At 38.6% G+C, this 14,851-nt stretch overlaps 2 protein-coding genes across 2 annotated transcripts; both read right to left on the bottom strand.

The window, feature by feature from the left end:
• Window positions 1–220: 220 nt before the first annotated feature.
• cdc16 (cell division cycle 16 homolog (S. cerevisiae)) lies at window positions 221–11,640 on the bottom strand. Its single transcript, XM_084907882.1, has 18 exons — window positions 11,432–11,640; window positions 11,204–11,258; window positions 10,829–10,926; window positions 10,635–10,673; window positions 10,371–10,511; window positions 7,966–8,125; window positions 7,762–7,856; window positions 7,283–7,416; window positions 6,998–7,077; window positions 6,854–6,903; window positions 6,693–6,766; window positions 6,452–6,577; window positions 5,754–5,906; window positions 3,947–4,010; window positions 3,785–3,846; window positions 3,368–3,503; window positions 1,515–1,605; window positions 221–1,052 (listed from the first exon to the last, which is right to left on the bottom strand). The coding sequence occupies exons 1-18, from the start codon at window positions 11,477–11,479 to the stop codon at window positions 799–801; spliced, it is 1,860 nt and encodes a 619-aa protein (XP_084764008.1). The 5' UTR covers window positions 11,480–11,640; the 3' UTR covers window positions 221–798.
• Window positions 11,641–12,135: 495 nt separating this feature from the next.
• Window positions 12,136–14,456, bottom strand: cfap97d2 (CFAP97 domain containing 2). The gene is made up of 6 exons (XM_084908911.1): window positions 14,341–14,456; window positions 13,432–13,534; window positions 13,137–13,217; window positions 12,797–12,915; window positions 12,519–12,705; window positions 12,136–12,380 (listed from the first exon to the last, which is right to left on the bottom strand). Exons 1-6 carry the CDS (start codon window positions 14,382–14,384, stop codon window positions 12,219–12,221), a joined length of 696 nt encoding a protein of 231 aa, XP_084765037.1. The 5' UTR covers window positions 14,385–14,456; the 3' UTR covers window positions 12,136–12,218.
• Window positions 14,457–14,851: the final 395 nt, after the last annotated feature.

The raw sequence follows: 14,851 nt of genomic DNA, 5'->3' as shown, positions 1-14,851 counted from the left end.
GTTGAACACATTTATGAGCAAACAAATTTTCGTGTTAAGTTGAACTCTTTCAACCACCAAACGTATAATCTACAACATTTCAGCTTTGACAACTTAGTAAACAAATGTGTAGAAAAAGAAAAATATTTAAAAACTTCTCATTATTATTCACCGAACCAACTGTGTTCAGTAGATTTTTGAAATCGATCAATAGTAATGATTAAAAAAAGAAATGATTAGGTGTTATTCAACATTTCTTTATTTCAAGATAAATGCATTGTTTCTTGAAAGAATAATCAAAACGCTGTCCCCCACCAAAAACTGCTTGTTGTTAGCTGGCTCTTTATTCAAGTTGAAAATCCACAGGTTAAGCATTGGGGGTGGGGGCGCTGCCACAGGAACTGTAGTCTTTAATTTATGACGTGAGGTGTGTGGCTTCTTTCCCCTGTTCATTCAAGTGTCATAGGAACACATGATCCCAGTGTCTTAACCCAAGGTCCAGTGCTGTGCCTTTGCTAGGCCAAGTACTAAGCACCTTAACCAAGGCATTCCCCTTTTAAAGTGCATTCATGCAAACATAATATGCAATACAGCAGGTGCCGTATCAGATTTAATCTATACTTACTCATGTTAATAATGTTCACAACTGCATCTTCTGTGTTTTGCTGCTCAGAGAAACAACCATACAATGCACAAGACGGGGAAACCTCAGGAAGCCTTTGGTAAAGAGCAGGTGCTAAGGTTTTGTGTTGTCCTTGGGCATGGATATGTGAACCTATGCCACCCTGTTGCCACGACAGTTCCACCTCGTGGCAGAGATCACGTGCTGGTGTCTGACAGGGTGTCTAACATCACGTCGCTCTCGTACATGTCACACTCCAGGGTTAACGAGAGCCGAAGCGGCGTCTCCAGCATCATCTTGTCTTGATTTGGGAGAGGTGTTTCCAAAGACATGATGCTAGTGTCTTCCAATCTCGGAGTGGCTAGAAGGTCATCAGGCTCTGAGGTGTTCAGCATCTTCATCAGCGCTGGAGTGTTCAAGTTGCCTCGCACCTTATCGTTGATGTCTGTGCCTTAGCAGAAACAAACAGGAAGACTTCGTTTTCTGAGGCAGATATCACTCATGTAATTACAATTAAGCAGACTTAAAAGGACAGTTAAAGCCCAAATCTATTTTTTTATAATTACCCCTTTAGTCTATAGTGCTATTAATATATTGCTGCAGATAGCTTTGGATTTGACTGCTGAGCATTGAGCATTCACATTAGTGAGTCAGTGGAGAATATTAGAGAAGATTATGCTTTTCCTGAGAAAGTCTTTTTGCAACCACAGCTATCGCCTCCAGACCTTTTTATTGTCTATGGTGGCAACACAAATACCAGGTTCCTAAGAAGGTGCCTAATCTCACACAAAGGAAATGCCCTTTTAGATAATAAAAAAAGGCGACTATGAATATTTTTTACAGCTAAATTCTTTAACAATTTACTTTATATAAGACAAGAAATGTGAAAATATTTTCCAAAATTGAAACCAACCTATATATGCATCAGTATCACCGATGTACATCTCGATACAGTGGCCAAGCATCGTCACAGAGAAAGTGTCATCCCTTTTCAGTCCCAGTGCCTGCCAAAGAAAGACAAAAACCCCCCAACAAACTACTTTAACCCTTTTTTAAATGATAAAAACAGATTGCTTTGACTATGTTTTATGTGCTAATAATACAATTACCGTAATTGTCGGGCTATAAGCCGCTACTTTTTGCACAAGCTTTGAACCCTGCGGCTTTTAGTCAGGTGCGGCTTTTCTATGGATTGTCCATGATTTTTGTCATATCGTAAGACGATTTGTTTTATTTGTTCCGCTGTTGTACGGCACTACGTTGCCTGGCGGAAGGGCATGTGATTAGACACACAGTATCGGGGTTCAAGAGTGGTATGTTGGTCACATGTCCATCCGCCAGGCAACATAGTGCCGTACAAGTAGCGCGAAAAACAAAAACTTCAAAGTAGCGCTACGCGTTCAGCAGGAGGCGTGGATGATGAGCGGCGATAAACTTGCGAAAAGCAAGTTATGCTCAACTCCACCAGTGGAATCTGACAGCGTGGAAAAGTGTGAAAACATCCATGATCACCAACGGATTTCGAAGGGCTGGACTGCTGCATGATGGAGAGGAGGACACCGCCACGGCCCTTCTGAGGGTGTTTGACTCTGACACTGACAACGAGGATTTGTTTGGTTTTGAAAGTGACAACGAAGGAAAGAAGCTGAGAGTGGATGACGAAGCCATCCTGAGCCTGTTCGTATCCGACACTGGAGAAGAGGACTTTGGTGGTTTTGGTGCGCAGGAAGAAGAGAAAGATGGTGGTGAATGACTGACTTTTCTTCTTGTTAAAGCCGTGTCGCTGCACCTGAGCCTAAAAGGTAGTCCGAATCTATTTTTCTGGTGTGCTGTAGGTTATTGTTATGTACTACATTTGTTACTCATTTATGAAGCACAGTACATGTTTCGTACTTGTAATTACCGCTACATATACCTAAAAAGTTATGCAAATATGTACCCATAACTTGTTTTTCAAAATATTAATAAAAGTGATGTGTCTCCAAACAGCCATCTCTTTCCTGACAATTCCCTTTGTGCATATTCTCTTACATATGATAAGTCAACATTGAAACACCTGCGGCTTTTAGTCAGGTGCGGCTAATGTATGTACAAAACAGGATTTTCCCCTGATTTTAGCTTGTGTGGCTAATATTCAGGTGCGCTTTGTAGTCCGGGAAATACGGTAAGTGATTTTAATGGCTGCTAGTATTCTGGACAGCACCCTCAACAACGAATAAAGAATTAAAATGAATGTTTCAAGAGCTAAAATAAGAATTAAAACCAAACATTGATCAAAGTCATGCATTATATCTGTGGCTTAAAAAACCCAAAACAAAGTCACTGCTAAATGAAAAATACCCCTCTGCATTGGGCAATATTATATTTTTAAAGATGCAACTATAATATAGCTACTTTATCGTATTAACTTGTGATAGAAGTCAAATTTTTGGAGCCAAGTCATTTTTAGTGTTAGTCATTTTATATTTTAAGTGAACCTGTACGATATCTAGACGGTGTATAGTTTATGTCAGATTATTCTTGTGTATTTTTTTGGGTGTACGTGTTTGGTTAACAACAACAACAAAAAAAATCTCATAGGCTATACATTTTTTCCTTCTTTCCTACTAAAATACTACCTAAAATACCAGTAACACAGTAATCTTATGAGAGATTCATTTTAGTAACTTTGTTTCAGACTGTTAAGAACCCACAGGAACTCCCTGTGAGTGCCTCTTACTAAAAGACAAACAAGGAACAAAACCAAGGGATCCCTTTAAAGTTTACCGTGTGGAAGTAGTCAATAGCACTTTCAAAGTCACCCATGAGGCTGTGCACGTATCCTATCGCAGCATAGGTGGAGGCGTGCTGAGGGATCAACACCAGAGCTTGACGGTGGTACTCCAGAGCCTGGTCGTACTTTCTAAGGAAACAAACACAGCAACATGCAAAGCTGTTACTCACTGAGTGAGCCAAACATCATAAGCAGGCTTTACATGTCATATATAGTGCATTTAAAATGATTGCAAAACTTTCCATTTCTATGTTTGCTGATGGAATAACAACAGCTATATAATTTTCCAATTTATATGTAGCGAAATTAATCAGTAACTATAAAATCAACTTTGAGCGTATCATGTACCATGGCAATGAGACATAACACAGTCTGCAAATACAGTCTTGATGTAATTAAGTAGTACTTACTTCAGTTTCCGACATACATGACCTAAGTTGTTTAACAGAGGCTCCCACTTGTCCACAGTAACCTTTAATTAAAAAAAACAAAATTACAAAAATATTGCAAAGACTTAAGTTTTCAAGAAATGGATCACATTGATGGTATCAGTTAAAACAATCAGCTGTTACCTCATTCCCTATGGCTTTGATCTTCTCCAGTGCATCAAGAAACAATTTCTCTGCTGTCTTCCAGCTGAAACAGCAAAAATGTTCTTAGAAAGCAACTAAATAACTGTCTGCAATCTGTGTACTAATACATGACAACAGTGCACTCTATACATTAGGATTTACTCAAATTTGCAACATCTCTTACATCTCTTACATGGTTCCTACACTGTACTTAAATACCAAGACTGTATAAAAACCAAGATTACATAAATGCAAACACACGTTATGCAACAACTTCCTCAGATGGCTACTTGAGGCTGGTTCCAAAATTGTTGTCAGGGTCCAGTGATTTCCAACATTAGAGTTGAAACTCGCATGTTTACAGAACAAAAGGTCACAAAAAGCAATTTGTCCATAAACTCCCCCTTCATGACAACTGTACATGATTTAGACAACTTAAATGAACTAAAGCTTAAAATAATGCATAATTAAATGATATCTGTGTATGTGTATACGTGTACACTTGGGTGCTCACAAAGGCAGCAAAACTTGGTAACTAGCTGCTAAATTTACCTCATTTAATTATCTGCTTGTTAAGTGACGCACCAAACCTGCTTACGGGGCCAAGCTCCTACTCTGTTCATTAAGGCTGTCGTCCTTTAAATGTGCTGTAATGCTTTACATCTTTGTTTTATTTAATATAAACACCCTCTAAAAATAAGCTATGATCATTGTCGGCTATTCATGTGCATCACATTTTTAGGCTCTGTTTGAATGAGTAGATTAAGCTGAGGTTTAGCAATTTTCCAAAGGAAGTAATGCAAAACACGCACAAAAACGCTGATGACTAACCTCGTGCTGTGAATGGATCATTACAGATGTTCTGTTGACTGGAGTTTGTTTTAAGCGTCTTTACCTGCCCTATGATTGCATTTTCTTTGCCCATCGGGAAACCTCACATTAAGTTTTATTGAGGGAGAAAAAGTTAACGTTCATCCTCCATCATTACTTTGCTAATGTGTTTTTAATATCCTAATTAGCTACATAGCTTTGTAGCTAGCTACCACCTAGATCAACTTCAATGTACAAACATTGCTGTTGTTTAGTTTTCTGTCTTCATTCAAGTCTGAAGTGATACCAGAACAGCACATTCGAGCTTTTTAGAAATCACTCAATCAGAACATGGTATAATCATCTTCAGGTGGAAACTACTGAGCTAATTTTGTAACTGTTAAACTTCTTAAATCCGCTTTTTCATAGATGCTTGGGTGGTTAAGCTCTACTGTAACACCCAGAAGAGCAGCCACACTGATCATTTTATTTAAGATGAAAGAATTTGGGCCATTTTTAACTCTCGTTCATACCACAGTGTTTGTTTGAATTTGGGAACCGAAGCAGAGCTTGGACCCAGAAATGGCTAAAGACATCAGACTTAAGAGGCCTATACACTGATACTTCTACGTCATGTTTATGATGACATTTTATACTATTTAATTGTAGTAATGAACCATCAGTGAACTCTGTGCTTAGGTTTTTCTGTGAGCTAAATTCTAGTAGTCTTCTGTTTTTATGCTGCCACCAGTTAGCACATATCTGTGCCTGTGTGATGCACCCATTAAAAAAATGCAAACCAAACTAAACCAAAATAAATAAATAAAAGCAAAGATTGTGGCCAAAACGCCAAACTGCAGACCAACAGGAGACATGAGTGTAATTACACCCATCCATTCTATACAGTTTATGATACCAATATCCATTTGCTGACGATAACATTTATCCCAAATGTGTCCAACAAAAAGTTTAAGGGTGTTTGTGCCGTCATACTCACTCTCCATTTTGAAATGCAACCACTGCCACTTCATGAATGACAAATGGGTCCTCTGGAGCAATGCTAAGAGCCTGGCTGAAAAAACGTTCCGCTAACTTGGAGTTGTTGGTTAATCCATACTCCAACCCAATGTAGAGCATGGGCAAGTGACACCTGTGTAACAGAGTACAGGAAACATGAAAGCTGAATCTATCCTTATCTCATGTTTTACAAGCACGTCAATCTAATCCGCGCACAGAATACTCAACAATAACATGACCTGACTTTTACATGTGACAGTATGTTGTGTTTCTTGGTCACCATTACAGTCTAGAAAGATTCAAGGAGTCAAAAGCACTTAAGCATGAATGTAAAGCAAGAATGTCACAATGACCCCAAAACACACAAATAAAAGGTTGTAAAAATGGCTGCAGACATTTAAGCCAATATTTTTTTCTTGTCAATAGCAGGAAACGCTTTTATACTCGTGGCTCTCAGCATGTAATCTGGCAAAAATACAGCAAAAATATATGTATGTTCAACAAAACCTGGATGGTATTATGCTTGGATACTGCTGAGGTTTTTAAAGGACATGATAAAAACATTTGACTCTTTTGTAATTAAGGTTTTAACAAAATTCTTTACCAACCGCAGCTATTTAAAGACAAACATTTTACATGCGTATGGATCATTCTCTGACACATCAATCATCAACCTACCCTTTCATCAGCTGAGCAGCAGTGAAGTAGGCAGCCATGGCTTGGTCATGCTCACTCTCCACCGCAAAGGAATGCCCATAGGCAATCCATGCAGGACCGTAAGTCCTCTCCAAGGTGGTGGCTTTGCTTAAGGAGATGTACAACAGCAAATACGTTTGAGAGACCCAGAACATAAACTGTCAGTAACTTTTTTTTTTGTAACAAAAAGGATGGATTTCTCTTTAAGAGGGAACATAAATACCTGAGGTATCGTCGAGCATGTTCGTTTTTATGGCCAACCATGAGATAGTAGCACCCCACAGCAAACCAAGACACCTGGTTAAAAGGTTTTATTTAGTTATCAGCAAAATAATTGGGGGAAAAAAATGTATAACAGATCAAATAATGAAAAAAAAAACTTACTGGGTTGTTGGGATACAAGTCTACAAGTTTGTGTGAGAGGTAAAACAACTCTGCACGGACAAAAACAAAACAAAAACATTAAACTGATATTCAGGGCAACCGAACTAAACATGCTGTATGAATAAACCAGTGTATATATTTTACCATTTGCTTTTCCAAGCTCCACCAGTGTTCCTATGTGGACTGGCAAACAGCTGGCGTGGAAGGGGTCTTTAACCATTACCCTGTAATCAAAACAGGTGTACTTCAGGTACATCACCAAAATCAGAAGTCACAAAAAATGTATTTGCTAGTCATTCATAAATCTAAATGTATACAAATATAATCTAGTGTAGTTAAAGAGCAAAATCTACAGCTAGATTTCATTTTCTTAGATTCTACAGTGGCACTAAGTCTGCTACTACTAAATGAAAACCCTGGGACACCTACATTGATGTGAGTTTGTAGCACATCTTGAAATCACAGTTATAATAATGCCTTTCAGCAAGAGACACGACGACATCCAAGTTGTCCTGAAGACCATTGACCATCTCTGGCACCACTAAATCACTGGGCTTGTTATACTGCAGAGGAAAGCAGAGAGAGCATGTGTCAAATTCATGTCTGTGAAAGCACATAGCAAGGTTAAAATGTGAGATGGTGTGAAAACAGACAAAACCATCACACAGCAACAACAGACAACAGTCACTCTACACACTCATGCTTATAATAACTGCATAGAGATCATTTTTCTATAATTTGTCATCAGCAATGGCACAACCAGTGAGCTGATATCACAAAAAATATCCTTAATCATAAATTCACTGTTAGCGTTGGGCTTTTGGTTGCAATCCTTGAGAAGAGGGAAAAAAAAAAAAATACCCCCACAGTTAAAATCCAGTTGTTAAACTAAATGCATAACCCCTTACCTTCTTTAATTTATTCTCAAAAAGGAAGTGTAACAGCTCCTCTTCCTCCTCAGTACACTGTTGACTTAGAGGAAGGGAGTCGAGGAACTCCTTCTCTGTTGAAAGATGAAAATGTACAGCGTTGTTATAAACTACTGGAATTATTATGGCATTAATGCGCACAAAATGGAATTCTTAGTGCACACGCTGGCCACAGAGTCTCACCTTCCTGTGCAGTCAACATGTGGTGGGATGTTAAAAGGTCAAAGGCTTCAAAGCAGTACACATCCAGTTTCAAGGCCTCTTTGTAGCTGGAGGTGGCCAGTGGTCTGTTATCCATGGCATCATAGATCTTACCCCGCAGGAGGCAGATGGAGCTGCTGATCTGAAACATTTCATTGGGAGCAAAGATGAATAGAAAGAAAAGTTGAGTCTATGACACTGGACATAAATTCATAGAGTGTTAATACTCCATACATAACGACACTGGACAGCATTTTGAGATAATTCTCACATCCCGAAAGAAAGGACAATTTATGCTATTTCTCTACAAACAGAATTTGCGTGGATTGCACAGGGACATAACTCACTGGTACAAAGGATCCTTCATGCTTCAATACGTGTTTGAAGACCTTGATAATTCTTAATTTGCTTGAAGTGTGGGTGCTCACCAATTGTTGAGAAATTATTGAGGAACTTGAGTATAGGTAACTGGTTTTTAAAATAGATTATAGAATTCACTAATCTCAAGTCCGAAGGAAGAGAGTTACAGAGTCTGGGGGACATTGTTTGTGCTAAAATGTTTCAGCCCTTCCCGAACGCTTCTTTCATTGCACATGAAAATGGTTCTCGCTAAAGGTGGAAACAGAAAATGTGGTTCACAAAAGGTACAAATATACTATTAAGTATAACCAAGCTGTGTAGACATAAGAGAAGATACTATCAGCTGGTGATGTGCAAACCAAAAGTGAGCCAATGACTCAACTGAGCACCGCTCGCTGCACTCACTCGTTGTACTCAATAACACAGGAAGAGCAAACGATGAATGGAAATTTCTGACATGTTTACATGGTCGGAAAGAAGAGCAACCCAAGATACAACATCGGAGATAGAAAATATTTCTCAGTTTCAGTTCCTGGAGAGTTACAAGGCTCGATTATGTTTGTTAAATTAAATTGTTAAGCAGTTATTTCACTTTTACTTAAACTGGATATGAAACTCTACATGTATTAAGGTAATTTCCACCATGGAGCCCTGCTCTAATTGACTGTCACAAATCTAACACTGTCTGTGAAGCTGGAATTACAAAAAATAAGCGTTTTAAGTTAGAAGTGACTGTTTTTAGAGGATGTCTAACACCATCTCGTACAGTACAGACTGTGACTTCACTAGGTTGATTGCTGCTAACAGACTAAAATTAGTTCATATTAGCTAAATAGTGACAGAAACAACATCACAGTGGAAAAAAAGAAAGCTAAAAAAAACTAAAAAGCTGTCTCAGGGTGTCATTTTTATATGGCCCCTGGCTGAAACAATTAGTTTCATGTTAAAAAACCAAAGCTATACTGCCTACTGTCACTCTGTGTCTCTTAAGCATCAAATGGTTTCTCATTGTTGGCTAGTTGTTAAATACTTTTGTAAATGATGTCTGTGCGAAGGAGAGCGTGCTTGAGTCAGGTGCTCCAGCAGTTTAACAGACTGACAAGCTGAGCTGAAGTTGACGCCGTCTCCTCTGCATTCGATTTTCCCTCGTGAGGTCATGTGAAAAGACCACGCCAGCTGGCAGAGCATATCCACAGGATGTGATCAGCACTATTTTATACAATAATATAACACTCAGTTATCTCAACGTCAAGTGTCATACCCAAACAGTTTACAATATAACTGGTTACTACATGTGATCAGGCCACAAACATAACACTAAGTCAGTATTGTAGAATATTGTCCACAGCTAAAAAGTAAGGGGCTTTACGAAAATTCCTAAAGTCCTCAACAAGATCAACTATCTTCTTACTGTTATGTATGTTTGCATGCACCTCCATCTCCTCCCTAACAGGTGGGCCAATCTGAATGAAAGTTTGCAAGAACATCGTCACACATACAGCAATTAACTACACTAAGCGGTGCAAGACCAAAGCCAAGAAGATTATGAGGGATCTCTCCCATCCCAACAATGGACTCTTCTCACTGTTGAGGTCTGGGAAGAGCTTCCGCTCCCTTAAGGCCAAAACAGAGAGAATGAGGAGGAGCTTCTTCCTGTGACTCTCTGTCATTACTACACATCAGTAACTGTTTATTCCACTGTATACTAGTGGTGCAACGGATCAAAAGTCTCACGGTTCGGATCGGATCACGTTTTTTTCGTCACGGATCGGATCAATTTTCAGATCAGCAGAAAAAAAAAGAAGAAAAAAATTTAACTTGTCATTTACTTATTTATGTATTTTTTGCCTATTAAAAAACATTCAACTCAAGACTCATTCCACGCAATTATATAAAAACAAATTAAGGTGCAATATAGGGCAGTACAGGGCTTTCTATCTACAACTCCGCTGTGATATAATGAACGGTCAAATCATTTAAAAATATAACTCATTAAACATAAACACCACATGGCAACCCAGACTTACAGAAGCAGGGGGCATGTCCCAATCCTTGGTTGATTCTGATGTCTCATTGTCTTCCTTTCCACTCCTGTCCAAAAGCTTTTTGCTTGCTGGCTCTTCTGCATCTAAGATATCCAAGGCCTGCTGGAACTCTTTGGCAGCATACTAGAAAAAGCAGAAACAAATAAGAAGCATTAACAATGACAGATCTAATCGATTATCTGCAATTTAGAAGATTGCAGAAAAGGCTCTAACAACTGGCATGTTGTGCATCTTCCATTTACTTACATGACACCTTGCAGCAAGATACTGACAAGCTCCGTACAGCTGTTAAAGAGAAGACAAGATATGTTTAAAACTTTGGTCTGACATTATGCTGCTGACTTTTTTATAGCAAACAGTTTAACTCTAACACACACCACTCCCGTACTAAACACGGTTATAAAGGCAATCACCCACTTTTCAACACTCACTCAACGCACCTTGTCAAGTTTACGTGAACGGAGGGCATGGGAGGCTCTGTGGTACTGTGAGGTCAGATAAAGGCACTGAGCAAGCCAGTAAATATCCTGGGGATCTTCTGTATGTAAACAAAGTCGATAGGGTTATCAGTTTTAGAGGTTAGGAAGTTATCGCTGGCAGGTTTCACACCAATGAAGATGTGCTAGGATGCTAATCTGTTATCCGCCCAGACCGCTAGCAAAACTTTCTTTCAGCTGTAACGCAACAGGAAAACGTAACCACTTCCCATGAAGCACCACACACACCATCATTAGTTTTGCTGATGAAGACGACAGACTGACAGGTTAAGTAATGCTACTCTAACAGACAGATTAGAACTACCGTAATTTGCTCACCGTGAGAGAGAGATGCTATTTTGTCGGCCCAAAACAGAGCACTCTGGTACTGTTGCTGTAAACAAACACATAATGGCACCGCATCAGTCTCCAAAATATATGTCAAGCTGCTCACTGGCTGTTATTTGTTAAAGAGGAAAACAGCAAGAGTTCATTACCACTTACACCAAACGTGCTAAAAAAAGGCTAGCGTGAGCTAGCAACACAGAAACTAATATTTTGTCCTACCTGATCGATGTATTGCCGCACTCGCTTTCTGAGTCTGTCGAGGTTCATTTTGACTTTTTAAAAGTGGACTGTCAAAAGTTCTGACTATCAAAAGTGTGTCATTCTAAGAAACAGAGGAAGCTATGCACCAAAACACTACGTGAGATCTCGCTAGCTGCGTAAAATCAAACCCGCGGCTTCTTTCTGCAATGAGTGCTCCGCTAAACCGTTCCGTAAGGAAACTACGTCGTGATAGAAAGTTCCACGTTGACGCTCCTGGCCCCCGGCCGCCTAACGATAACAATTTAAACAACAACAACAACAACAACAATAATAATACATGTTATTTCAGTGTATTTCCCCTGTTTTTATTTGTCATCACATTAACAACAGTGAAGACAGATACAACAGGAACACCTTTCATCTTACAGCAGTTAAATAAACATAATACATGCATAACAAATAGAATAAATCGGCAGAATGGTATACGGATAAAAGAGAAATACATTTTAAACACTAATGACTAAACAAATATCTTAATAATGTAAGAAGTATTCTGAAAGTAAAAATATAATAGAATAAAGTCAGGATAAAATGAAATACAAATAAAGTAACAATATGAAAAAAAGGAAAAAGAAAACTGCATTTAAAATTGCTTACCTAATCACAGAATAACAAATACTGCAAGGCATTAACATTTTTCTTGTTTTTATTTTTAGGTTTATTAGGAGTCCTTGGCATTTTTAAATACATCAAAAACATGTGACTTTTCAATGGAATGACTGCTTTAATTTATTTATTTTGGATTTTAGGGTGTATCTTGTGATTTCTTTCTTTCATTCCTTTTCTCATTTGGTAGTGCATTTGTTTTAAAGGTATCTGTGTTCCTGTATCCTCTTCCTTGTTGCTCGTTTTTCTTCTTTTGCTTTGCACCACATTTCCTGCTTACCTTGCTGCTTTTTTCTTGTCCCTAGCAGTGACACATGAGATCAGGTGTTCACATTTTTATCTGATTTGTACATATAGTGTGAAACAAAAGCATATAGAGCATAGAAGTTAAGGAATGCAATGCAGCTTTTTTACACACAAGGAAGAAAGAAAAGGACACCTTTTGCTGATTTTCTCTGTCATGAGGATAGTGACTAATTCTTTCCATCACTTCGGTAGTTTTGAGCCAATCCTCGTGCCAAGCCCTCACACTACAGAAAGGTTTGCACTGGCTCAGTTTAAGCTGGATCCTTTGATTCTCTTGGGCAATTCTGAGCATTTCCAGCTGCTGATTTTTGTTCCCAGGGCTATATTGAAGAGAAAGAAAGCACAATTAAGCCGCCTTATTTCTTTGAAAACCCTATTGTTCTGACACGGTTATTATGAAACTTAACTGACCTTTTCTTTTCATAGAAATTCCAGTTGTCGACTCTTCCAGGTGTGCTCATAATATGTGATATATTCTCTCTAAGCCTATTGTTTTCTCTCTGAATCTCCAGCATCCTCAGCGATTCAGTCTTAATTAAACAAAATGTGATTAGAAACAGTCACATTTACAGGAGGTTATTCTAACTACATGTATGTAAAAACAGTGTTTTAGTCACTCTAAAACATTGTTATTACATTGGATCACTTCAGGCTTCACAATACTTTATTCTACACTGACTGGAGGTAAAAATAATTTTGTGATTCTAATTATTAATTTAAATTTCTTATGTTTTCTCATTCAAAGGACAACCTTGTGATTCTTCTGCTTGGGAGTGAGGTGACTATATGTCTTTGGTGGACCCGTGTTTACCACTGGTTTTGCTGTCATCACCTTGGGGGAAAAAAACACATACATGTCTGTCTGAGGCGGTAAACCGTGATTATCCTGACTTTAAAACAACTGTATAAAACAAAAAGGTAGATTAGTTTGTGACAAAACCCCCCGAAACAACCTAAGGTCAAGACATTTAGAATATGGGCAAACAGGGAAAACGATGACAAATGTTTTTAAAAAAATTGTAAAAATCAAAGACATTTCTCTTAACTCTTTTTCTGTGCATGTCGTACGCAGCCTTGTCCCATTTCTCCTGCAGGTATTTGCTTGCAGTGGGAAACAGGGGCACTGCTAAGGGATGCAGCGACAGCTTCCTGTAAAGAGAAAACAGAAAAAAAAGCTGCAAAAAACCAAGCCCTTTACACTCAGCAGAAAACAAACAGGTTCACACATTTTAATGATACATTTTGAAAATGAAGAAAACTATAACAAATAAAATCCACATGGGGATTGTTTTAAAATTGCTCAAGATTATTTAAAATAGAGTATCAGAATCAGAATACTTTATTAATTCCTGGGGAAATTATGTGGGTTACGGTTGCTCCAGTCCAGTAACATTAAGAAAAACAAAAGCAAAAACAACAGACTAAACTATTAGCAATACAATATATTAAGATACAATGAATAGCACAATATAAGGAATAGCACAATAAAAGTATGGGCAAATTATGCAAGAATAACAAGCTCTGGAATGCCCTGTCCAGATCAGGGGTGCTTCTTTTTTCTAGTACCTATAACTTGGCCATCTCCATGTCTCTTATACACCTGCTCTATGTGGCAGGTATGTGTTTCTGTTTCATGGACTGTATGTTTATTTATGAGTGCTTTAGATTAACTTATGTATCCAGTTCCAGCCATGTAAACGAAGTGAATCCCCCCAAAGGTTCATGGTCCCTGGAAAGTTTCTGCAGTGGAAAATAGGCTCATGCAAAGAGGACAGCTTTGCTGAATAAATAAAGCAGTAGGGCCTATGTATAGAGATGGGACTTTTTTTCCTAAATTGTCCAGCATCTCTTAATCCAAATAAACGACGGACAGTTTGTTAACTGGGTGCATCAACAGTTGGCCCGTACGCCAATAAACAAATTAGCGTAAATACCCTCCGGGCTCCCTGCCTCACCTTGCAGTCTGTGGTTGCCCTGCTTTCTTGATTTCTTTACTCATCTTTCCGAGAGTACGCTGAACCGTCCGCGCGGACTAAAGCTCAGAAAACTGCAGTGTGTTTTGTGCCAGTCATACGCGGTTGCCATGACAGCAGAGCGAGAGAGCGGAGACGAATGGTTTCAAACGATGCGCTGTTTGGTTTGTTCCACACAGAGAAACACATACAGCCACAGAGATAGGCTAATTAGCGGGCAGACTGTGGAGCGAGTGGCTGTAAAATGAGCCGCTGTGTGAAGACGCATTTACACATAGTTCAAAGCTGAAAATGAGGAAAATGAGCTAGAACATAAACTGCTTTTATTTTATTTATTTTTTTAGTTTAGTTTACTTTTACAAAGTAAAACAAACAAATAAATAAAGTCTGACACTTACTGTGTCTGGCTAGACATTATATCCACTAATCACTTTGATCTCTTCATCTTTTAGAGCATCAGTGGTATTAATTTAACCACATGTAGAATGAATTT

Source organism: Perissodus microlepis, chromosome 16 (genome assembly GCF_051167445.1).
Source record: "Perissodus microlepis isolate ML-2025 ecotype Zambia chromosome 16, ASM5116744v1, whole genome shotgun sequence".
Classification (NCBI taxonomy): Eukaryota; Metazoa; Chordata; class Actinopteri; order Cichliformes; family Cichlidae; genus Perissodus; species Perissodus microlepis.
This window is presented reverse-complemented; position numbering and strand designations above follow the sequence as displayed.

Coding starts and splice junctions, on each gene's coding strand:
- cfap97d2 (XM_084908911.1), bottom strand. CDS start 14,384: ATGAGTAAAGAAATCAAGAAAGCAGGGCAACCACAGACTGCAAG. Junction 13,535..14,340: donor GGGCAACCACAGACTGCAAG/GTGAGGCAGGGA, acceptor TTCTCTTTACAG/GAAGCTGTCGCTGCATCCCT. Junction 12,706..12,796: donor AATTTCTATGAAAAGAAAAG/GTCAGTTAAGTT, acceptor TCTTCAATATAG/CCCTGGGAACAAAAATCAGC.
- cdc16 (XM_084907882.1), bottom strand. CDS start 11,479: ATGAACCTCGACAGACTCAGAAAGCGAGTGCGGCAATACATCGATCAG. Junction 11,259..11,431: donor TGCGGCAATACATCGATCAG/GTAGGACAAAAT, acceptor GTTTGTTTACAG/CAACAGTACCAGAGTGCTCT. Junction 7,417..7,761: donor TTGAGAATAAATTAAAGAAG/GTAAGGGGTTAT, acceptor TTTCCTCTGCAG/TATAACAAGCCCAGTGATTT.